Genomic DNA, 24603 nt, shown 5'->3' on the forward strand with positions numbered 1-24603 from the left:
CGCCCAGCACGGGGCCTCTGGGGACGGTGCCGCTGTCCGCCCAGGGCAGCCTGGGGAAGGTCAAGGTCGCACGGTGGAAGTCAGGATTAGGTGCAGACAGCAGGGACCTGGGTCAGCTGGGAAAGCCAGGTCCCCCCAAGCTCGGGAGCCAGTCCTGCGGCAGCCTCGGGACCAGGACCCAGGGATTGGGCCCCTGAGTTCCCCAGAGCCTGTGTCCCTCCCGGCTGGCAGGGGCTGCGGCCCACAGGCAGCCCTGGGAGCTGTGAGCCCCTCCTCTGGGAGAAGCTACTGCCCCCTCCTCCTCCTCCCCCCCTCCCCCTCCTCCCCCTCCTCCTTCCCCGCCCCCCTCCCCCTCCCCCACCCTCTCCTTGTCCTCCCCCTCCTCCCCCTCCCCCTCCTCCTCCCCCTCCCCCTCCTCCATCTCCCCCCCCTCCCCCTCCTCCTCCTCCCACTGCCCACACCCAGACAGGCCACCGGGCAAGTCTGTGCCCCCGCCAGCCCTTCCCGCATCAAGGCGGTCAGGGGGGCCCCTTCCCCAGGCACAGCCCCTCAGCCCCGGGGGCTCCAGGGCGCTGAGCCAGCTCTCCTGGGATAAGCAGAACATTCAGGAACCACGAGGCTCCTCCGGAGCTGGCAGTGCTGTGCCGCTCCCACAGGCCCCCCCAACCCCGGCCGCTCCGGGAATCCCCCGGCTCGGGCACACCTCGCCCGTCTCTGCCTCTGTGTGTCTGTGTCTTGTCCCCTCCGTCTCCTCCAAGGGCCTCCTGCCCACCTGACACCCAGGCCAGCCTCATCCTCAGGTCCAGAAGCCAACCGCGTCGCAAAGACCCTTTCTCCTCATCCACAGGTTCTGGGCTTATTTCTTTTTACGATTTATTTTATTTATTTGAAAGGCAGAGTGACAGAGAGAGAGAGAGGAGAGATCTTCCAACTGCTGGTTCACTCTCCAAATGGCCGCAATGGTGGGGTTGAGCCAGGAGCCAGGAAGCCCATCAGGTCTCCCACGTGGGTGCCGGGGCCCAAGGACTTGAGCCATCTCCCTCTGCCTTCCCAGGCACATTGGCAGGGAACTGGGTTGGAAGCAGAGCAGCCGGGACTCGAACTGGCGCTCCCATTAGGAATGCGGGCAGTTTAACCCACAACACTGGCCCCAGGTTCTGGAGATGAAGACTTGGAACTGTAGCCCTGGTGCTGTGGTGACAGCCCGGGGGTCTCCCTCCGCCCATGTGACATCAGCACCCCAGGAACAGAGCTCCCAGCAGCCCCTGCTTCCCTGGGGGCCCTCATTCCTCCTGGACATCTTGAGTGAGCGGTGGGGAGCAGCTTGGGGGGGGGGACTCTCCGGCTCTTCGGTGGGGGCGTTTTGCACTGTGCGGTGGAGACTGCTGGCCATCCACGCCATCACCCTCTCCTGCTCCGGGAGTAGAGAGGGGCCAGCTGCCCAGGCGGGGCTGCGTCCCCACCCCCATGGCAGGCATGACCCTGACTGAAGGCCCCTGGCCGGGGTAAGAGGCCAGTGCTGTGGTTAAGCTGCAGACTGTGACGCCGGCCTCTCGTGTGGGCCCCGGCTGGAGCTCCCGCGGCTCTGCTTCCGGTGCAGCTCCCTGCTAACGTGCCCGAGGAGGCACCAGAAGATGGTCCAGGCAGCTGGGCCCCTCCCATCACTGTGGAAGGCTCAGATGCAGGTCCAGAGGCTCCTGCGCTTGGCCTGGCCCAGCCCTGGCTGTTGTGGCCATGTGGGGAGCGAACCAGCAAACGGAAGGTCTCTTTCTGTGTCTCTGTCCCTCTCTTTCAAAGAAATCTTTAAAAAAAAAAAAAAAAAAGAAGAAGAAGCCCGGCGCCGTGGCTTAACAGGCTAATCCTCTGCCTTGCGGCGCCGGCACACCGGGTTCTAGTCCCAGTCGGGGCGCAGGATTCTGTCCTGGTTGCCCCTCTTCCAGGCCAGCTCTCTGCTGTGGCCCGGGAAGGCAGTGGAGGATGGCCCAAGTGCTTGGGCCCTGCACCCCATGGGAGACCAGGAGAAGCACCTGGCTCCTGGCTTCAGATCAGCGTGGTGCGCCGGCCGCGGCGGCCATTGGAGGGTGAACCAACGGCAAAAAGGAAGACCTTTCTCTCTGTCTCTCTCTCTCTCTGTCCACTCTGACTGTCAAAAAAAAAGGAAAAAAAGTTCAGACGCCTGTTGGGGGCCTGTGTCCGTGCCGGGTCCCTGGTTCCGGTCCTGCTGTGGCTCCTGACTCCAGCTTCCTGGGAGGCAGTGACGGCTCAGGCGCTTAGGTTCCTGCTACTCGGGTGAAGGCCAGGTTGAGTTTCCGGCTTCCAGCTTCCGGTCTGGCTCTCTACCTCCCTGTCTCCCAGCACTGTCCCAGCAAGGGGACAGTGCCTGGGGGCCGAGCTGGCAGCCGGGCAGCAACCTGGGGAAGCCCAGAGCCACCTGGGTCCCCAGAGGGAGGAGGAGGGGGGCACCCGGCCGGGCTGTCCCAGACGCAGGAAGGAGCCGCTCCACGAGCCACGCGGCTTCTGCTGGGTCTCCTGCCACAGCCACCAAAGCGCCCTGAGGAGCAGCAGGTACAAGAAATGGAATCCGTCTCCCACCAGCTCACAGCATGCAAATCAAAACCACAGAGACTCCACGTGCACCGCCACCACGCCCCGCCGGGACGCTACTGTTGTTGGTGAGAAGGTGCGGAACCAGAGCCCTTGTGGAAAAGGGAGCGGCCGCGGCGGCGCCTCCCAGGTGAACCTGGCCTCCTCACTGCTGCCTGCAGAGGTGGCCGCCTTCTGCCCGGCGTCACGGCCGCCCTCGGACCCCTGGTGAAGCCCAAGACCGTCACAAAGAGGCCCGAGAGGCTCACCTGGCACTGGTCAGTCCGCTGTGTCAAGACTGAAGGTGCGGCCAGCGCTGTGGCACAGTGGGTGAAGCTGCCGCAGCGCCGGCATCCCGTATCAGTGCTGGTTCGAGTCCCGGCTGCTCCACTTCCGATCCAGCTCCCTGCTAATGGCCTGGGGAAGCAGTAGAAGGTGGCCCAAGTGCGTGGGCCCCTGAACCCATGCGGGAGACCCAGGTGGAGCTCCAGGCTCCTGGCTTCCGCCTGGCCCAGCCCCGGCTGCTGCAGACATTTGGGGGGTGAACCAGCAGACGAAGCTCTCTCTGTGTCTCTCTCTATAACTCTGCCTTACAAATAATTCAATAAAATCTAAAAAGAAGGAAGAAAAGAAGGCAGGCCGGCCGGGGCAGCCGGGGTGCCGGGGCTGGGGCGAGACGCAGCAGGACGCCTGTGTTTGGCAGGGACGGCGACGGAGCTCAGGAGCGGGCGTGAGGGTTGCACAACAGTGGGACCGCACGCCGCCGAGCTGCGCACTTACAGCTGGTTGACGTGGGAAGCTTTGTTGCGCATATTTTACCACAATAAGAAAGTTTAAAAAATGTTTTACCCAGGAAAAAAAGACAAAGCAAACGAATACGGGAAAATGTTCATCACTGCGGGGCTGGGCGATGCTCTCTGGGAATTCACTACCTCCTGCCTGCTTTAAAACATATTTCCATAAAATAATAAAAAAGCATTCTCGCAGGGAAAATTACAAACAAGGGCTGGCATTTGGCACAGCGGTTAAGATGCCACTGGGGGAGGCAGTGCTGTGGCGCAGCGGGTTAAAGCCCCAGCCTGCAGCGCCGGCATCCCATATGGACGCCAGTTCAAGTCCCAGCTGCTCCACTTCCCATCCAGCTGCCTGCTATGGCCCGGGAAAACAGTAGAAGATGCCCAAGTGCTTGGGCCCCTGCACCCACGTGGGAGACCCTGAAGAAGTTCCTGGCTCCTGGCTTCAGATTGGCTCAGCTCCAGCTGTTGCACCATTTGGGGAGTGAACCAGCAGATGGAAGACACCTCTCTCTCTCTCTCTCTCTCTCTGTAACTCTTTCAAATAAAATAAATCTTAAAAAAAAAAACAAAACAAAACAAAAAAAAACACCAGGTGCACCTTGGGATGCCTGCATCCTGCGTCCCAGCGTCTGGCTCGAGTCCTGGCTCCTCCACTTTCCCAGCCAGCTGACCGCTAATGTGCACCCCGGAAGGCAGCAGGTGACAGCTCAAGAACATGGGTCCCTGACGGCCACGGGAAACCTTGACAGAGCTCCCAGTCCTGGGGAGCAAACCAGTGAACAGACCTCCCCTCTCTGCCTCTCAAATACAATGACAATAAATACATTTTAAATTAAAAACAGAAAAGGGAGATTGAATGACCCATCCTGCTTCTGCACTCCCTGGGGGAGAATTGCACAGCCACGTCCTTGGCTTCAGTTGTGGCCACGCGGCGTGGCCATCGGGGTGGCCGTGCTGTGAGTACCCCTGAAACCTCACACAATGGGCTTGCTCTCCTGTGCTGCCGAATTCATCCTGGTCTCCGGTGGCCTAGGGATCATGGAGGATGAGAAACGTGGGGATCGGGGCCAGCGCCGTGGCGCACTTGGTTAATCCTCTGCCTGCAGTGCCGGCATCCCATGTAGGCACCGGGTTCTAGTCCCGGTTGCTCCTCTTCCAGTCCAGCTCTCTGTTGTGGCCCGGAAAGGCAGTGGAGGATGCCCCGGGTGCTTGGGACCCTGTACCTGCATGGGAGACCAGGAGGAAGCTCCTGGCTTTGGATCAGCGCAGTGCGCCAGCCGTGGTGGCCATTTGGGGGGTGAACCAACGGAGGCAAGACCTTTCTCTCTGTCTCTCTCTCTAACTCTGCCTTTCAAATTAAAAAAAAAAAAATCACAAATCATATTTAAAAAAAAAAAAAAGAAAAGCAACATGAGGATCGATCCCGGGCTCACTGCATAGCCCAGAGGCAAGCCTGGCCAGTCCTCACCGGTCCTCACCGGCACCTGCTGGATCCCTCCAGCCGGCGAGCAGAGAGCCAGCGCCTCCTCGGGTGCCAGCCAGGTCTCAGGCCTGCTTGTCCTCAGGCCAGGATGGCCAGGGCACACCGGGCCCGGAGCGTTTCCTGTGGAAACCTGGGAGGCCACTGGCGAGTGCCACAAGAGGCAGGACAAGCAGAGAGCGGGAGTCCCGGCTGCACAGGCTGTCACCGCGGGACCCCTGTGTGCGCCGTGTGACCCTGCCTCCTGGGCATCTCCTCCCCAAGAGACAGAGATCCGTGTGGCAGCATCTGATCGGCCACTTCGTCAGCTCTCAAAGCCTGCAGGGGGAGCGGGGCCCCTGCCTCCCTCCTGTCTCAGGGTTCATCCCAGATAGACATGGGCACCAGGGCATTGAAAGGACAAACGCTCACCACTGATGCCGCCTCCGACTCCAGTGCTTCGGACAAGGACCCCCTGCCCTACCAAGCCCCTGTAGCCCACCCGTGGGTCCCAGCTGCCTGGCTTCGCCGACTGGAGGGGCACCGGTTTCTCTCTCTCTGCTCAGATCCTGCAGCCAGGCAGAGGGAGAAGGAAGAGGAGGAGGAAGCTGGTGCCTGTGGCCGTGTGCGCCGGGCTCACCTCTGATGGCTCCCGACTTGGTGGCTCAGGGAGTTTGAGTCCTGGCTACGCCACTGAACTGCAGGTCAGCTTGGCGGCAGCTCTGCTCACGGGACCACAGGGAGAGCTGGGGATGGGGACCGCAGCCCTGCAGGGACAGCCCCCAAGGGCCACTGGGAAAGGGACACCCACACACCCAGCGGCTCAGGGCTCCGCCAGTTGAGAGGGGGGACACGGGGACCCGCTGCTGTGGCACCACCGGGGCAGCCTCCTGAGCAGACAGGGGTGGGGTGGACAGGCCAGGGCTGTGCGTCCCACACGCAGACACACAGCCGCTTCTCCGGTGACACCAGGGGCGTCTGCGTCCCTCGGTCCCCTCCGGCTCAGACACACAAGTCACTGGGTCCCGTGCTTCCCTCTTGTCCTGATGCTCAGAGCCGTCACAGCCTCTCCATCCCCCTCTCGTGGTCTCAGCCCAGGTGGGGGTCTTCCTCCCCCTGCTGAGCCATGTGCCCACGGCTGCAGGACTGGGGTTCTGCCCCACCTCTGTGCACCTGTGGGGGCCTCTCGCGCAGGTGTCCGGCAGTGACAGAGGCAGCAGCCGGCCCCTGGGCGTGTCACTGATGCCCCTGCAGCCAGAGTTCTCTGCGGGGTGCACATCCTGCCCGTGGCACCCATGCTGTGTTCTCGGGGCCCAGCAGACACCTGGAGCTCCTGGCCCCTGACGTCGCCTGGCCCGGTCTCAGCTGTGGCAGGTGTTTGTGGAGTGAACCAGTAGACGAGACCTCTCGTAGGGGGGCAATGTACCAGCCTTGCTGCTCGGATTCCTCCTGCTGGTCCATTCATTCACCCCCACCCCCGCCGTGCCAGGCTCTGCCCTGAGCCTGCAGGTGCCCCTGGTGGGGGCGGGGGGGGGCACATGAGTCTGCGCAGGTGCAGCCGTTGCAGCGGCGGCTGGATGGCGCTCACCTGCCGTGTGCGTTCCCAGCACCTGCCCAGCCCCTCCGGGAGAGACCTCCAAGCTCAGTCCCACCTGTTCTCCAGGAACCGCCCCGTGCCCCCAGGGGGCCCGGCACAGGAGGCGGCCTGGACCCAGGGCGTCCAGAGTCTCTCCCTCAGACCCCGTCCAAAGCCTGGGCTAACCCGCTGGGGACACGCTCCCCACAGTGAGACACAGGCCCTGTCCCTCCCCTTGCGGGGAGGGGGTCTTTCTCTTGGCTCTGGGAAGACAGATGAGCAGAGCTGTGGGTGAGGGGTGCAGCGGCCAGAGCAGACGCACGGCAGGGCGGGCCACCCGCCAGCTCCCCCTGAGCCCCCAAACACGGAAGAGGCTGGGCGTGATTGTCCAGTCCCCTGCCAGCCCAGCAGGGCCCCGGGCTGTTTATTCCCCCAGCAGCTGCAGTCAATAAGTGAGCTAATTAATTCTCCTCAAAGACCTCTCAATTATTCATCGTGCCCCACCGTGCGGGCAGCTCCGGCTCAGAGCCCTGCAGGGAAGCGGGCCGGGCAGGCCTTGTCCCTGGGGCCCACCAGGACCCAACCCTGGGAGAGCAGCCTCGTGCTCCCCTGGGGCCCCGCATCACTACTCCCAGGGAGGCCCTGAGCAGTCAGAGGCTTTGGGGCCCACAGCCCCTCCAGGGCAGACTCAGACACAAAAGCCAGGCTCGGTGCCCCCGGCAGGCCGCTGTCCAGGGAGGGCCCCGGGGACGGGGACGGGGCAGGGCTCTCTGCCTCCCGGGAAGAGGCCGAAGGAGGAAGCAGAAACTGGGCAGGGCTGCAGGCCGGGCGGGCCCTGTGCCCCCTGCCTGCAGCCCGAGCCTGTCACACGCTGGGGGCCGCGGGGAGCAGCCCCGTGTACCCCCTCCAAGGCCCCCCTGCGGCCCAGCAGGCTGCCGGCAGTCACAGCCGGCCTGGCGCGTCCGCTCCAACTTCTGGACTTGCTCAAGTCGCGGAGCGCCACCCTGCAGGGCAGGGCGAGCCCCCCGGCTTCCGTCCACGCTCCCCTCGGCCCCCCCAGTCTCCCCCAGACAGCGGCCCCGGCATGCGCAGGGTTAACTCCGGGCCCTCCCCGCCCGCGGAGTGGGGGCGGGGCGGGCGTGCCTGTCGGGAAGTATGGATTTCTGCAGTGGTTTTACTGGAAAGGCTGTAGCTGCTGAAGGTGGGCGGGGGTCACCATGGCAACTTCTGGCTGTGGGAACAGGTTGGCTGGTGGGAACCAGGGGACCCCAGGGTTGCCTCCCAGGGGTCCTCGCCCAGCCGGGGAGCCACAGGGACCCGCCCGACCTGGGATCCCCGCCTTCCTCCAGCCACTTCTCCCCAGGGCTGCCCCTCCACACACACCTCGGCGCCCTGCCCCCTACCCCCCCCCCCCCCAGCTGTTTGTTGATGGATGAGCCAATTACCAGGCGGCAGCCCTGGCGCTAGGCTGGGGTCTCCCGACTGGAAGCCGGCTCCGTGGCCCTGGGCGCAATCCCAGGGAGGCCCAGAAAGAGAGGATCCGAGCTGGGGTGGGGGTGGGGGGTGACAGCAGATTCCCGCCAAAGCTGCCAGCCCGGGGAAGGCCTCCCACCCCTGACAGCCCAGGGATGAGGGGAGGGGATGAGGCCCTGGAGGAACCAGGGCTCCCGGGTGCACCTGTGGATCCCCAGGCTCCCTGCCTGGGAGGCTCCCCCCACCCCCAGGCTGGACCTCCCGCCGGGATTCAGCCCCGGCCTTGGGGGCCTGCTGGGTGCAGGTGGTCCTTGCGCCCTGGGCCCAGCGCCTGGAATGCATGTAGTAGCCTTGATCTCTGCTCGCAGGAGGGGCTCGGGCTGGGCCTCCATGCCCTTTCGTGGGACCGTGCCTGTGTGCAGGGGTTGGAGGTCCCACCGATCCCCGCCCCCTCGGTTGCTGCTGAGAGACCTGCTCCCCACACCACCCCAGGTCAGCTGCACCAGGGGCACCCGGGGAGCACAGGTCTCCAGCAGGGGCGCCCCCTGCTGGCAGGGTCAGCACCTGCGAGCCAGAGAGGAGCCGTGAACCGGCCCCAGGTGTGGGCTCTGGCTGGACCCAGGTCTGCCCCTGGTGCCCTTGCAGGGGGTCCTTCCGCCCCTCATCACCGAGTCTGCTGGAGCACCCCCTGTGTTGTGCCCGCCCCGGCCTGCACTCCCTGCACTGCCCAACCCCCACACAACATTTGGGGGAAATAAACCCTGCGTATCAATAACTAAGTCCACAAGCACATCCGCCAACAACAACAAGTTTGAAAACTCCCCTTCCAGGAACAGCTGCCTCTGGGGCCCCGGGCGCAGCCGCTGAGCGCCCCCCTGCCCTCCACGGGAGGGCCTGGCCCTGGCTCCCTGGGGACCATGGCAGGGGCCCGCCCCAGCCCTAGAGTGGCAGGAGGAAGGCGGGAGAGGGCTCTGAGCCCCGGGGTGGGGTGGGGCTCCCCGGGACCGGCACCCCCAGGGACCCAGCGGACCTAGGCTCCCAGGTGGTTCTCAGCAAACGTTTATTGAATGAGTGATGGAAGGAAGGAAGGAGTGAGGCGCGGGTTCCAGGTTGCCTAGTGACAGCAGCCCCCAGGCGCAGGGGGGACGGGGCTCCTCACACCGTGCAGCCCCACCTCCCTGCTGCCTGGGTCCCCCCTGCCCCTGTCTTTGGAAGGAAGACCCCTGCTCCCCATGCTAATTCAGGTATTTCCTGGATGCTAGCCATGTTCCACGCCCCGTGCTAAGAATCCTGGGAATAAAGTGTTGCCCTCCTGGAGCCCTGGACCCCTGAGACTCTGAGGCAGGGCAGGTGCCCACAGGACGAAGAGGGAGGGGGAGGGGGCTCAGCAGAGGGCGGGGCTGTCATGGAAGGCTCCCTGGAGGAGGAGGCAGGCTGAAAGACAGGTGGGGTTTCTCCAAGTGCAGTAGAGGCCTCCAGGCCCCGATCTCGATGCTGGCACTAAGCAAGTCGGGGCGCTCACAGCTGGGGGGCCTCTTTGGCGCTAAGCAAGTCGGGGTGCTCACAGCCAGGGGGGCCTCTTGGGAGGCAGAGACCTTCGTGGCTGGGTTCTAATCCCGGCTCTGCTGTTTTTTAAAAATGGTTTTTAAAATATTTTTACTTATTTGAAAGGCACAGCTATGGGGATGGGGGAGGAGGTTGCGATCTTCCATCCGCTGGCTCCTTCCCCAAACGCCTGGAACAGCCAGGAGGCCAGAACTGGATCCGGGTCTCCCACATGGGTGGCAGGGCCCCAAGCCCTGGAGCCTTTACCTGCTGCTCCGGGAAGCGGAGGTGAGACTTGAACCTGGCACTCTGCTACGGAATGTGGCTTCCCCGGTGGCGCCTACCCGCTGTGCCACACGCCTGCCCCAGCTCTGCTGCCTACCAGGAGCCACTTCCACCCCTAACCTCAGCTTCCCCACCAGTGACACGGGCTCACGGTCCCCAGAGCTCCTGGCTGTCTGTCCTCGTGGGAGACGACCACTCCCCCCTCGGGAACCCGAGCGTGTGACCGGCGGCCGGGTTGGGGACCCCGGAGTTTTCTTCCAGAACCTTCCTTCCCAGCAGCGATTCCCCCTCTGTTCACGTGGGGCCGGGGTGCCCTTAGCCCCCAGGATTGCTTGTCTTCCGGCTGTCAGCCAGCACAAGCCGTGCGCTCTGTCCCGCCCTGGGCCCGGCAGGAGCTGGACGACCCTGTGGCTGGAGTTCAGCCCCGCGGAGGAGCAGCTGCCCCGGCTGGGGGCGCCCCGGGCTGGTCCCCAGGAGCCCTGGGTGTCACAGCAGGAGCCACTCCCCATGCTGTCCCCCCTGCTGAGTAAGGGGTGCCGGGCCCCCGGTCGAGGGCCAGCTCCCACCGGACAGACAGAAGCCTGAGCCCCAGCGGTGCCCATGTCGCCAGCGGGTCCTGAGCCCTGCCTGGGATCAAGCCAGCCCCGGGGGCCCAGCACGTGGGCCTCCCCCAGGCCGCCACCCTGGGCCTTGAGCAGGAGTCTCAGCCCTGGGAAACCATCCTGGACACCCCGCTTTGGAGGCCGAGGTGGGGAGAAGGCCCCTTGGGTGCCGCAGCTACGATGGGGTCTCTGGTGCCTCCCCCGTGTCCCCCCAGCCTCAAGTTCCAACCTTCCACCTCCCCCGCCCCAGACTCTGCCCATTGCAGGCCACGCCCTTTCTGATCCCAGCTGATCTGTTGGTGGCTGGGGAGCCAAGCCTGGTGTCCCCCAGTGGTGGCCATCTTCCGTCCTCTGGCTGTGTCCTAGGGGGCAGGAAGACCCCTCCGGGGCCCCCTATGAGACAGCACTTCCTCCACCAGTGTACTGACGGCCGAATGACTGACGGGAGACCTGCAGCTTGAGCACACAGTAGGTGCACAGGGCACAGGAGCCTTCCCAGAGGCCCCTCGACCTACGAAGGGGCCGCGTCCTGATAAGCCCTCCCTAAATCGAGAATATCACAAGACAGAAAGGCCTGGGCTCCACCTAACCTGGCCCCGGGCGTCTCCCCTGGAGTCGGCAGCCCAGCGACACCCAGAGAGGACTGACCTGCCCGGCACTCCCCGGGAAAAGATCCAAACTCAGAATTCCCAGCGCAGTGGAACCAGCATCGACCGCCCATCGGATGTGCACCTGCTCATCCACGCGGCAGCATCGGCCTGGCCCGGACGCACGCCTTGGGCGGAGCGGAACCACTGGCCCAAGCCCCAGGCCCTGGCTGCTGGCGGGCCTGTCTCCTTCCCTGTCCCTCCTCCCCACAAGGGCTCTGGGCCTGGGGAGAAGGGGATACAGCGGAGGGTGCCTTCCGTGGGTTCTGTGCCAGCCAGGAAGGGCACGGGGGAGCACCGGCCCCCGCCCTGACCCTGCGCCCTCGGCACAGAGCCTGCCACCTGCTCACCTTTTGTCCCCCACACCCAGTGCATCTGCCCCTCCCGATGGCTGAGGGGCCAGAGCCCCAGGAACAGGTAGGGGGCCCAGCCAGCGGGGAGCTGACCCCAGTCTGGGTCCAGGCCCAGCAACAGGAAGCCAGAGCAGCTGATGCCGGTAAACGAGATCCGAGAGATTAGAGGTCTCTGTGCCTGATCAGAAGCAGCCTGAAGTTAGAGGACAAGTTACTGGAAGGAGCAGGAAGCTGCCGCGGTAAATAACGCCAGACCCGAACGCAAGCCCCAGCGGACGGGGCCCAGCTGGGCGCGGAACGGCTGCTGGGGTCCCGGAGGGGCAGGCGGGGCGGGAGGTGCAGGCTGTGCTGGGTCGCAGCCCCAGCTGGGGCACCGGGAAGCGGAGAAGGGAGGGGCTCCAGAGAGACCCTGGTGGTGTCTGGGGGAGGGGCTGCCAAGCTCCACGGGGGGCACGGGGTCCAGGCCCCAAGCTCCCCGCCCTCAGCCCCACCAGACCTCGGTTTCAGGCCTCCCCAGGAGCCCATGATGTAGAGACACCCCAGTCACAGACGTGCATGGCCCCCCTCGGTCCTCTGTCCCCACCCACAGGCTGAGGTTCCTGGAAGGCCGGCTGTTTCCCGGCTGCCGGCCCAGCGGGGGCCCTGGAGTCCGCCACTCGCTGCTCGCCACCCGGCTGTGAAGCCGGCAGACCTTCTGCAAGAGTCCAGACTCCAAACTGGCCCCTCAGTCCCCGCAGTGCCCCCAAGTGTCCTGTAGCCCTGTAGCTCCCTGGGGCCCCACGCCACGGGGCCCCAAAGGATGGGTCTCCAGTGGGAGGGGCTGGGCCGCACCCAGCAGCTCCGATTCCAGGAGGCTGGGCCCCAGCCATGCCCAGGGTGGCCCTGAGCTGTTCCCTGGGGACATTTGTTCTTGAAGATCTACGGATCTTGGGGCTGAGGCTGTGGTGTAGGGGATGGAGCCACCGCCTGCAGCGCTGGTGTCTCCTATGGGCACCGGTTCGAGTCCCGGCTGCTCCACTTCCGTTCCAGCTCTCTGCTGTGGCCTGGGAAAGCAGTAGAAGATGCCCAAGTGCTTGGGCCCCTGCACCTGCGTGGGAGAAGACTATTGATCTTTTTTATTTTTTTAAGATTTATTTATTTATTTGAAAGTCAGAGTTACACAGAGAGAGGAGAGGCAGAGAGAGAGAGGAGAGGCAGAGAGAGAGAGAGAGGTCTTCCATCTGCTGGTTCATGCCCCACTTGGCCACAACGGCCGGAGCTGCACCAATCCGAAGCCAGGAACCAGGAGCTTCTTCCAGGTCTCCCACGAGGGCGCGGACCCCAAGCACCTGGACATCTTCTGCTGCTTCCCAGGTGCATGCGCAGGGAGCTGGTGCAGAAGCCGAGCAGCCCAGACCAGCACTGTGATCTGGGATGCCAGTGCTGCCCTGCGACAACTCTGGGGAGGGAGCGCGTTGCAGAGCGACAGGGGACCCCAACCTTGCTGGAGGGGAAGTCAGGGGCCCAGGGGACAGGGAAGCCCATGCTGTGTCCTGGGCTTGCTGAGGTCAGCGGGTTCCACGGCTGCTCAGGCCCTCCTCTGGACCCCGCCTTGGTCACCGTCTCCGGATCTATCTAGCTGCTCTTTCCTCGGGCCAGGTCCCCCTCAGCCCCCAGCCGGCCTGACCCCCGCAGACGGCCCCTCGGGCACTCGGGTGGACTTCCCAGGCGGCTTCGCGGAGCTCCCACAGCTCCGGCACGGGGCGAGGCGTGGCTGATTGGGAAGCGGCCAGCTGTCCATCTTCCCAGTGGAGAAAGCAGTACGTAGGACAGCATGGAGGGAGGGGGACCACAAGGGGAGGGGCTGGCAATTCGACTTTGTAAAGTGAAGAATTTCTTCTTTTTTAAAGATGTGTTTGAGAGTCAGAGTTACGCAGAGAGAAAAGGAGAGGCAGAGAGAGAGAAAGAGAGAGAGAGAGGTCTTCCATCCGCTGGTTCACTCCCCAGTTGGCCTCATCGGCTGGAGCTGCACTGATCAGAAGCCAGGAGCCAGGAGCTTCTTCCAGGTCTCCCGCGCAGGTGCAGGGGCCCAAGCACTTGGGTCATCTTCTACTGCTTTCCCGGGCCATAGCAGAGAGCTGGAACGGAAGTGAAGCAGTCAGGACTCGAACCGGTGCCCGTACGGGATGCTGGCACTGCAGGTGGCAGCTTTACCCGCTACGCCACAGCGCCGGCCCTGAAGAATTTCTAATCCATCAGAAATGCCTGGGACCTGGCCTTGTTCAAGCTGCCACCTGCCTGCCTTATCCGACACCAGGCCCAGCTGCACCGCGTCTGACCCAGCTCCCTGCCAACGTGCCTGGGGAGGCAGCGGATAAGGAGCCACGTCCTTGGGCCCCTGCCAGCCCCGTGGGCCATCAGCATGGAGACCCTGGCTCCTGGCTTCAGCCCAGCCCAGGGCTGACCATCGCAGCCATCTGGGGAGTGAACCAGCAGCTGGGGGGCCTTTCTCTCTGTAACTCTGCCTCCCAAATAAATAAAGAAAATGTTTTAAAAAATAATTATTTTTAATTTGACAGGTAGAGTTATAGACAGTGAGAGAGAGAGACAGACAGACAGACAGACAGACAGAAAGGTCTTCCTCCCGTTGGTTCACCCCCAAAATGGCCGCCACGGCCGGCGCTGCGCCGATCCGAAGCCAGGAGCCAGGTGCCCCCTCCTGGTCTCCCCTGCAGGCGCAGGTGCCCAAGCACTTGGGCCATCCTCCACTGCCCTCCCAGGCCACAGCAGAGAGCTGGACTGGAAGAGGAGCAATCAGGACTAGAACCCTGTGCCCATATGGGATGCCGGTGCCACAGGTGGAGGATTAACCAAGTGAGCCACGGCGCCGGCCCCTTAAAAAATAATTTAAGGAGTCTGGACACCCGTGTTGCACAGCGCAGCGCCTGGGTCTCACGCCGCCTTTGGCCCTGGCCCAGCTTCTGCGGGTACGGCCCCAGGAGGCAGTGAGGATGGTTCAGGTGCCTGGGGCTGCCGCCCACGGGGGGCCGGGGCTGTGCCTTTGTCCCTGGCCCTGGCTGGGCCCTGGGGAGTGAGCCAGGGGACCGGGACTCCCTCTCTCACCTTCTCTCTCTCATCCACACCCTTTTCTCTGTGTCTCTCAGATAAACAAGTAAAAAAAAATAGTTGTATTAATTTGAAAGGCAGAGTTACAGAGAGAGAGGCAGAGGCAGAAAGAGAGGTCTTCCATCCGCTGGTTCACTCCCCAGATGGCCGCAACGGCCAGAGCTGGGCCAATCCGAAGCCAGGAGCCAGGGTCTCCCACATGGTGCAGGGACCCAAGCTCTGGGCCATCTTCTACTGCTTTCCCAGGCCACAGCAGAGAGCTGGATGGGAAGAGGAGCAGCCGGAACACAAATCGGAGCTCATATGGGATGCCGGCACCGCGGGCGGAGGCTCCGCCCACTATGCCCCGTGCCAGCCTCATGAGAATTTTTTTTTCAAGTCGGATGAGGCCAGGTGTTATGGAGATGGATGAGCCACGGGGAAGTTTCAGGAAGGGTGGGGCTGTGGGCGGAGTGCTTCCCGGGAGTTAGCAGCTGCACCCCAGGCTGTGCCCCAGGAAGCAGGTGTGAGAGCGCTCCCAGCAGCAGCCGGGAACTGCAGATCCGAGAGGGGCCCGGCGGCCCCTGCGCAGGTGGGACACAGAGAAATCGCGGAAGCTGCCCCCGGCAGCCGCGAGGAGGGCACCACGGCTGGCACCACGGCTGCCCCGCTGGCTCTTGGGAACACAGTGCCAGCACAGGAAGCCGGCCCCAAGCCGTGTGCAGCTCGAGAACAAGCCACACTCTGACGTCATCGAGGGACACAGGCACGGTGGCAAAACCATAAAAAAGGTAGCTGACGATCATAAAAGCTCGGGCGCTGTCACTTCTGGGCAGGGGAGGGGCTGCGGAAGCTTCTGGAGTCCAGGCCAGTGACGTGGGGGGCTCGCTCGCTCTGCCCAGCCTCCGCCCCCGCTCTCTTCTGGGGTCCCCGGGGCAGCGGCCAGGCTTGGCTCAGCTTGCCCAGCCCAGCGGGGGGCTGCAGCGGGCGGCCCCTCCCTCCTCTTCCTGCCCTCCCAGCAGCACCCATGGCCCTGCCCCCAGGTCACCCCCACGTGGGCCACGTGCACAGTTGTAGCCCCCGCGGGGGGGGGGGGCGCCCGTGCCCTGTGGACCCTGCGGGCCCCAGGCCAAGGGGGTGGGCCGGGAAGGACGCTGCCCCCCACCCCCACCTGTTTACCAGGACCCAGGGCGCTATCTCCAGCTCCAATCTGTCGCCTCCCTTTATCTCCGGGGCCAGCCCCGGTTCCCAGCAGCACTTCCTGCCAGCCGCCCAGCCTTACGGGAATGCTCGCCCTGAACCCTGCACGCGGGGGGCCCCTACCCCAGAGGCTGCGCCTGGGCGGGGGTCCTGAGAGGCAGCCCCTCCCTCTGACTCCTGGCCCCGGCTCTTCTGGGTCTCCCCCCTGCATCTCTGGACAGCCAGGGACAGGCAGCACCTGGGGCCCCAGACTTTCCTCCGCGGAGGGAGTGGGGCAGGGCCGGCTTCGTCCCCTGCACGGGGCGCCCTGGCCAGCACAGGGCGCACAAGGCCCCCAGGCTGCCCACAGGCTCCAGGGTCCTACGTGTCATTCCCCAGACACCAGGCCAGGCACACAGCCCAGGCCAGGGGACAAGAGTGCCCCGGCCTCATGTACTTAGGCACCATGCAGACAGGAGCAAACTGCAGAGTGACCTGCGGGCAGTGGGAAGGGAAGGGGCTACGGGCACGCCAGGAGCAGGACCAGCTCCCTCCCCTGCCAGGCTGGGGCCAGGGGGGCTTCCTGGAGGAGGAGGCATCAATACGGAGACCTAAAGACTGAGAATGCCGTGGCCAGGGCTGGGGCTTCTGGGTGGGTGGAGTGCAGGTGCAGAGCTGTGGGGTGGAGAGCACAGTGTGAAAGGGCCATGCAGGGGCCCAGCTGGAACCCTGGCCAGCCACGGCGCTTCCAAGAACCCAGGAGCAGGCAGGAGCCCATGGTGGCCTGGCCAAGGGCAGCAGCCATGGGGGGAAAGAAAGGGGCAGCTGATGGCGGGGGGGGGGGGGGGGGCAGAGGCCAGGATTCTGTTCAGTCACAGAGCGGCCAGCACCACACATGGGCGGGGTGGGGGGTATCCAAGCAGAGTGGGCGCTGTGAGGGGCTTTGGCCTCTGAGCCCTGCTTGGGAGCCGTGCTCTGTCCCCGGGAGCTGTGATCTGTCCCCGGGAGCCGTGTCCTGTCCCCGGGAGCCGTGTCCTGTCCCCGGGAGCTGTGATCTGTCCAGGGAGCCGTGTCCTGTCCCCGGGAGCCGTGATCTGTCCAGGGAGCCATGTCCTGTCCCCGGGAGCCGTGATCTGTCCCCGGGGGCTGTGCTCTGTCCAGGGAGCCGTGATCTGTCCAGGGAGCCGTGTCCTGTCCCCGGGAGCCGTGATCTGTCCAGGGAGCCATGTCCTGTCCCCGGGAGCCGTGCTCTGTCCCCGGGGGCTGTGCTCTGTCCAGGGAGCCGTGATCTGTCCAGGGAGCCGTGCTCTGTCCCCGGGAGCCGTGCTCTGTCCCCGGGGGCTGTGCTCTGTCCAGGGAGCCATGCTCTGTCCCCGGGAGCCGTGCTCTGTCCCCGGGGGCTGTGCTCTGTCCAGGGAGCTGTGCTCTGTCCCCGGGAGCCGTGCTCTGTCCCCGGGGGCTGTGCTCTGTCCAGGGAGCTGTGCTCTGTCCCCGGGAGCCGTGTCCTGTCCCCGGGAGCTGTGTCCTGTCCCCGGGAGCCGTGTCCTGTCCCCGGGAGCCGTGATCTGTCCAGGGAGCCGTGCTCTGTCCAGGGAGCCGTGTCCTGTCCCCGGGAGCCGTGCTCTGTCCCCGGGAGCCGTGATCTGTCCAGGGAGCCGTGCTCTGTCCCCGGGAGCCGTGCTCTGTCCCCGGGGGCTGTGCTCTGTCCAGGGAGCTGTGCTCTGTCCCCGGGAGCCGTGATCTGTCCAGGGAGCCGTGCTCTGTCCCCGGGAGCCGTGCTCTGTCCCCGGGGGCTGTGCTCTGTCCAGGGAGCCGTGCTCTGTCCACGGGAGCCGTGCTCTGTCCCCGGGGGCTGTGCTCTGTCCAGGGAGCTGTGCTCTGTCCCCGGGAGCCGTGCTCTGTCCCCGGGGGCTGTGCTCTGTCCAGGGAGCTGTGCTCTGTCCCCGGGAGCCGTGATCTGTCCAGGGAGCCGTGCTCTGTCCCCGGGAGCCGTGCTCTGTCCCCGGGGGCTGTGCTCTGTCCAGGGAGCTGTGCTCTGTCCCCGGGAGCCGTGCTCTGTCCCCGGGGGCTGTGCTCTGTCCAGGGGGCTGTGCTCTGTCCCCGGGAGCCGTGCTCTGTCCCCGGGGGCTGTGATCTGTCCAGGGAGCCGTGCTCTGTCCCCGGGAGCCGTGCTCTGTCCCCGGGGGCTGTGATCTGTCCAGGGAGCCGTGCTCTGTCCCCGGGAGCCGTGATCTGTCCAGGGAGCTGTGCTCTGTCCCCGGGGGCCGTGCTCTGTCCCCGGGAGCCGTGCTCTGTCCCCGGGAGCCGTGATCTGTCCAGGGAGCCGTGTCCTGTCCCCGGGAGCCGTGATCTGTCCCCGGGAGCCGTGATCTGTCCAGGGAGCTGTGCTCTGTCCCCGGGAGCTGTGATCTGTCCCCGGGAGCCGTGCTCTGTCCCCGGGAGCCGTGCTCTGTCCCCGGGGGCCGTGCTCTGTCCCCGGGGGCTGTGCTCTGTCCCCGGGGCTGTGCTCTGTCCCGGGAGCCGTGCTCTGTCCAGGGAGCCGTGTCCTGTCCCCGGGAGCCGTGCTCTGTCCAGGGAGCCGTGCTCTGTCCAGGGAGCTGTGATCTGTCCAGGGAGCCGTGCTCTGTCCAGGGAGCCGTGCTCTGTCCAGGGAGCTGTGCTCTGTCCCCGGGGCTGTGCTCTGTCCCGGGAGCTGTGGCCTGTCCCCAGCTACCTGCAGCCTGGCTACTTCAGATGCAGCCCAGGGCCCACACAGGCCATGAACTCATATAGGTGTGAACACACACACACAATGTAGAAACTTCACATACATGTCCGCACACATCTCTACACGCACACATCTCTACACACACAGAGGCCTGCGCTCAGACCAGCCCCGGGAGGCCGTGGCTCGCTGCACCAGGGCCCCCACCCCCTCCATGCCAGCCCACCCTCTGGCTCCCTTCACACCGTCAGAGCCCCTGGCATGGGCAGGGCTGGTGCGCGTGCCGGGAGCCGACAGGAAGCTGCTCTGGCCAACGCCCCCAGGGAGGAGGGGGCTGCTGCCTGCTGTCTCCCGCCCGAGGCTGCTGCGGTGGGAGGGCTCTGCTGGCTGCCGGCTGCTCCTGTGGGCTGGAGCGGGCCTGGGGTCCGTGCACTGGGCCCCTCTCCCGGCCCATCCACCGCCTTTCCCATGGGGCCTCCGCCCCTGCCCCACGTCCTGGCACAAGGGCTGGAGCCAGTCCATGAGATGGGGGCTCGTCTGCTCACGGCGGGGACCCAGTGCGGAGGCAGGAGCAGGCAGGCAGTTCTCCTGATGGGGTCCTGGGCCCATGGACCCTCCCCTGCAGGGTGGCCCCCGCAGAAGGGAAGAGGTGGGGAGCCCCGGGGCCTCACCTCAAACCTGGATGTGGTTTTGGCCTCCATTGAAACTCAGCCCCAGCACGGCTTCCTCCAGGAAGCCTGCCCGGCTGCCTGGCACACTCGCCTGGCGCAGCTGGCCCCGAGGCTGCCTCTGCCCCCGCCTGGCCAGTGCCCCCAAGGGAAGCCGTGGCCTCCCCGTGCTGCAGGAAGGGGAGCCCCCGGGTGGGGCTGGGTGCCATGGGAGGGGTCACCCCATGGTCAGGGTTGAGTGCAGCCCACAGCAGCTGCCCTGGGCCCTGTCCAGCTCCCGCCAGGAGCCGGCACCGGGGTCAGCGCCAAACCCACTGGGCCGCGGAAGTCTCACAAGTGACCACCTCTGGGTGAGGAGGCTGAGGCCAGAGAGGTCACCCAGGTGACCCTGCAGGCAGCCAGGGACCGCAGCCTCCACCACTGTCCGGTCTCCAGGCCAGGGCCCGGGGGGAGGGGCTCCCCAGGCACCCACGTTTGTGACCCCCTGCCTGGCACCCACACCACCCGGGAACGTGGCAGGTGCTCCAAGGACGGCCAGACAGCCGGTCCCCAGCCCCAATTCCCGCCCGGTGACCTCGGTCAAGTTCGCTGGCTTCTGGAGTCTCAGTTTTCCCTCCTGTACAATGGGGATAGTCCACCGCAGCGGCGCCTCTAAAAGAGCGCGAACTACAACTCCCAGCGATCCGCGGGGCCCGCTCGCCGTGACATGACGCGAACTACAACTCCCGGCGTTCCGCGGGGGGCCCGCTCGCCGTGACGCGCCGCGAACTACGACTCCCGGCGTGCCGCGCGGCGCGCCAGGCTGTCCCGGGTCCTCCCGGACCCGAGTCCAGGAAGTCCGGCCGCGGACTCCGCTGCTGCGGGCTGCCCTAGTCCGGCCAGAGCGGGGTCAGCAGCTCCCGCCAGAGTGGGGCGCCGGCCGCTGCCTCAGCCATGCTCCGCGGACTGGCCAGGGCTGCGGCCCCGGCGCTCAGGGCCCCTCCGGGCGCGGGGGTCTGGGAGCTGGGCTGGGGTCCCGGCGCACGTGGTGGACCTGCGCAGCGACACGGTGACCAGGCCCGGGCCGGCCATGAGGCGCGCCATGGCCGAGGCGGTCGTGGGGGACGACGACTACGGCGAGGACCCCACTGTCCGCGGTGAGCCCGGCGCGCAGGCCTGGGCCGGGGTCTTCCAGGCGACCCCGGAGCGCTGTCCACGGTGCTGCCCGGGCGGGGACCGCGGCTCAGCGCGGCCCATCACGGCCGGACGGCGGCTTCTCGGGCCCCAGCCTGCCTTGGTCAGGGCGACAGTGACTGACGTGTGCGCGCTCGCTGTCCCCCGGCTGTCCCTTGAGGCGAGTGTCGCCCCGTCTTACAGAGAAGCCTCTGGGGGAGGCCCTCAAGTCCTGGACCGGGCCAATGGCAGAACCGGGTCTGAGCGCAGGGCTTCAGCCTAAAAGCCAAGTGCGCCCATGTAGCACCGGTCCAGGGAAGGGGTCCCCGAGGCGGGGCCCTAGTAACGGGGTGTCTCCCAGATGCACTGACCCACGCCCCCAGCTGAGTTGCTTCCAGGGCGTGTGCAGCCCTTGGCTGGGCCAGGGCCAGGCCGCCGGGTGGCCATTTGTGGGGGCGCCGAGGGGGGCTGGGGGCTGGTTCCACAGCACACAGACACGCGCTGTCGCCGAGAGCCGCAGCCCCCAGTGAGCAGCAGGCAGCCCCCCTCCGGGGCCCACGGGGGTGCGCAGAGGGTGCCCTGGGGGCCAGGGGTGGGAGGGGCCCCACAGGCAGGGCACATCGGTGGCCGGACCCTGCGGGGGGGGGGGGGCGGAGGCCAGGTGGCACCGGCCTCGAATGTCACAGCCAGGGGAGCCAGGAGCCGCCCTGCACCTCCCCAGAGTCCTAGCTTCTGAGGGGGAGAGGAAGTCGGCAGAGAAACCGCAGGGCCCCACCTGCAAGAGCTTGATGGGAAAGGAAGTGCGACAGGTGTGAGGCCCGGGTGGGACCGGGAGTTCAAACCGCAGGAGGGTTTCGGGGTGGGGTGGGGTGGGGAGGGGAGTGTGCAGTTCACTGAGGCCCCCCTGGACCCAGCTGTGTGGTTACCAAGACCTCAGGCCGCTTCCGGCAGCCTGGGCGAGGGGCTCCCCTCGAACCCAGTGGGCTTGGCCGCGGCCCTGGCCCGCAGGGAGCAGCCGAGGGAGGGAAGCTCCCGGAGCAGCGGCCGCTCAGCAGCTGCGTGCTTTTCTAAGGAGGTAGCTTGACCGTGGGGCCGAGCAGGTGCGGCCGTGAGTGGCTGCCTGCTCGCCTCCAGGGCTGGGGACGCGGCGGCCGCTGGGTGCCGGGCCGCCCCGCACTGCCTTCCGAGCGCTTCTAAGCTCGGCCCTTGGCTCACGTTTATTGTCTGTGAATAAAAACCCGGTAGTCATTCTAGGTCCATGAAGGTGCCTGCGTGCGCCGTGGCCCCCCCCCCATTCCATCCCTTCCCCCCCCCCCCCCAGAGCTTCAGGAAGAGGCCGCGGAGCTGCTGGGGGTGGAGAGGACCCTGTTCGTGCCCACCTGCACCATGGCCAACCTCATCTCTGGTGAGTGTGCCCGTGCGCGTGCCCGGTCGCTGTGGGCTGCAGCCAGGGGGCGCCCAGGCAGGAGTCCGCTCCCCACCCATCTCCGAGGGGCTCCCCTGCCAGCCCCAGGCCCCTGCGCTCGGCCCTGCCCCACCTCTCAGCTGCCCTTCCCGAACCTTCGGCAGCCTCCCAGCGCGCCTGTGTCCCAGGAGGCAGCAAGGGGCCAGCTTCCCCCGTGGGTGGGGCCACGGGGCACAGGTGCACGGGTGCAGGGCCCAGCAAGCCATCCCGCCCGTGGATTCCGAGTGACAGTTCTGCACGTGGCCGCTGTTTCCCGCAGAGCGGGAGACCTGCGGGTGCACTGGGGCCAGGGCTCAGCCTGGCGCACTCAGGGCTGGGCCCGGCCCTCCTCCCGTCTGTCTCAGTGATGGGTCACTGCCGGCGCCGGGGCTCCCAGCTCCTCCTCGGGCAGGAGAGCCACCTCCACGTGTACGAGCAGGGCGCTGTGGCTCAGGTACGGACCACTGGTGCCGGCGCCCTGGGCATCCTCAAAGGTTGGGAGAGCCGCGGGGCAGCTGGGACGGCAGCCTGGGGGTGGGGAGGGGAGGAGAGCCCGCAGGTCCCCTATGTGCCACATGGGGGAGGCAGAGACTCCAGCTGGCCCCGGGGACACTGGGCAGAGGCCTGAGCTCCTGCCTGGTGCCCTGCTGCCCCCTAGTGGTCACACAGAGCATGAGCGCTCCGGGTGAGAGCCGGACGTGTGCCTGGCTCTGGGGCTTGGCTCCGGGCAGCGGCGGCGGCCAGCGGCGAACTCCGGACTCCTGGGCGCGATGCCCCTGGTCCTTTGTCCCCTCCCCCCCTCGCAGATCGCTGGAGTGCACTCCGAGCCCCTCCCAGACCTGCCCCACGGCACCCTGGACCTGGGTGCGCTGGAGAGGGGGCTCACCCGGGGACTGGGGAGCCGCTACCACCCAGTGTGTGAGCTCGTCTGCTTGGAGAACACGCACAGCAGCTCCGGGGGCCGGGTCCTCCCCCTCGACTACCTGCGCCAGGTGGGCCCGGCCCCAGCACTGCCCCCCCCCCCCCGGCTGCCCGGGCTTCTGCGTCCCCTGAGCCCCCTCTGATTCCTGCCCTGGGCGCTGCTCTGTGGCCAGGGCATGGGAGGGGCTCCCTCAGCTCTGGCCGCTCTGACCTCTGCCTGCGCCTGGCCCACAGGTGAACCTCCTGGCCCGGACGTACGGAGCCCGGGTGCACCTGGACGGAGCCCGGCTCATGAACGCAGCTGTGGCTCTGCGCGTGCCCCCGGCCCACATAGTGCAGCACTGTGACTCCGTGTCACTCTGTTTCTCCAAGGTCAGAAGCCCCTGGAGTAGCCTCCGGGAGGGGGGTAGGAACAGCTGGGCCTGGGATCCCCTCTAGCTCCTCCCCTGGGCGGGGCTGCAGCATTGGCTCCGCCCCTACCCCGGGACAGGATGCACCAGGCTCCCAGGAGTCTCCCCGTCTCTGCCTCCAGGGCCTGGGTGCACCGGCGGGGGCCTTGGTTGGGGGACCCGCGGACTTCATCGAAGAAGCGTGGCGCCTCCGGAAAGCCCTGGGCGGGGGCATGCGCCAAGCAGGGGTGCTGGCCGCGGCCGCCCTGGTGGGCCTGGCTGATGCCCGGGAGGTGCTGCCGAGGGACCATGAGAATGCCCGGCGGTTCGCCAAAGGTGCTGGACCGGCCCCCCTCACCTGCCCTTGCTTCCTCTGACTTGGGCCTGGGGCTCCTCTGGGGGGCCCAGATCCCCCGCAGGCCACCCGGCTTCGGGCTGGGACCCGGGTCTGGTTGCCTGGCACCGGGAAGCGCTCGGCAGCGCCGGGATCCAGACCCCCGCCTTCCCCAGGAGACGTGCAGGGTGGTGGGGCTGCGGGCTCCAGGTCGGGCTGCACTCACCACAGGTCCTGGCCCAGGACTCCAGGAGCTGGCGTCGCCCCTCTGCTCCGTGGACCCCAGCACCGTGGAGACCAACGTGGTGATGGTGACCCTGGACGGGCTGCCGCCGGCGGAGCTGTGCCAGCGCCTGCAGGCAGTGAGCACCGAGGAGGTGGCCCAGACCGGCCGCGCGGTGCGTGTGCTGCTGTTTCCCTGGACGGCGCGGGCTGTGCGCGCCGTGTGGCACCGCGACGTCTCCACTCAGGACACGGAACTGGCACTGAGGAAGTGGGAGTTCGTGCTGGGGCAGCTGGGGCGCTGAGGCCGGGGCAGTCGGGGAGCCCCATCCTGGCTGGGGTCAGGGCATGGTGTGGAGATGTCCCCACGCCTCTCAGCCTCCACACTCACAGGTGACGTCCCGCCCAGTCACAGCCAGCCAGGCCCAGGACGGACAATACGTGGCCGAGGGGGCCGGCGCCGTGGCACGGTGGGTTAAGCCCGTCTGCGAGGCCTGCTCCGTGGGAGACCCAGAGGGGTTCCTGGTTTGTGCCATGGCTGTTGCAGGCATCTGTGGAGTGAACCAGCAGGCGGAAGGTCTTCCATTCTCTGTCACTCCACGTTTCAAATAAATATGAAAGACGTGACTGAACACTGAGACAAAACGGACCCTCGGGTGTGAGGACAATGCGGCTGTCAGAGTTGACAATGAAATGCGAAGGAGCCACAAGGTGAGGTAAAGTTGCCGGAGAAGCAGGAACTGTGACCACATGGAAATTCTAGAACTGAACAATAAACCAGGAAACTTGGTGGACAGGTTGACTAGAGAGGCAGACACGGCCGGAGAGAGAATTAATGAAGGGGAAGATAAATCAGGAGGAAATTCATCTAAAAAGCAGACCCCGAGGGTGGTCCTTTGGAAACAGTAATAAAATGGGCACCCCCTGCTGAGATCCACCTGGCGGGAGAGGAGCCTGGGAGACTCAGATCGCCTAAGGATAAACGTGAAAACAAAAGCTGCCTGTTATTAGCAGCCAAGAGTGGCCACCACCCACCCGTTCTTTTGTGTCTTGCACCGTGTGTGTGCGTGACTGGGTGTGCGGGGTGTGGGGTGGCACCAGTGTGCCAGGAAGCCCTTATCGGGGATGCCAGGTCGGGCCCGGCTGCGGACGGCGACAGCAGACTCCAGCTGAAGAGAGTTGAGCT

General features: G+C 66.0%; 1 protein-coding gene across 1 annotated transcript; it reads left to right on the top strand.

Moving 5' to 3' along the window:
• The first annotated feature begins 19793 nt into the window (after positions 1 to 19793).
• LOC133746720 (uncharacterized) lies at positions 19794 to 24383 on the top strand. The gene is given in 8 exon segments (XM_062174965.1): positions 19794 to 19936; positions 19938 to 20091; positions 21429 to 21512; positions 21917 to 22005; positions 22358 to 22543; positions 22707 to 22844; positions 23005 to 23197; positions 23439 to 24383. Coding segments are annotated over 8 exon segments (1176 nt in total). The 5' UTR covers positions 19794 to 19888; the 3' UTR covers positions 23723 to 24383.
• Positions 24384 to 24603: the final 220 nt, after the last annotated feature.

The sequence above is a fragment of the Lepus europaeus genome, chromosome 18, assembly GCF_033115175.1.
Source record: "Lepus europaeus isolate LE1 chromosome 18, mLepTim1.pri, whole genome shotgun sequence".
In the NCBI taxonomy this organism is placed as follows: Eukaryota; Metazoa; Chordata; class Mammalia; order Lagomorpha; family Leporidae; genus Lepus; species Lepus europaeus.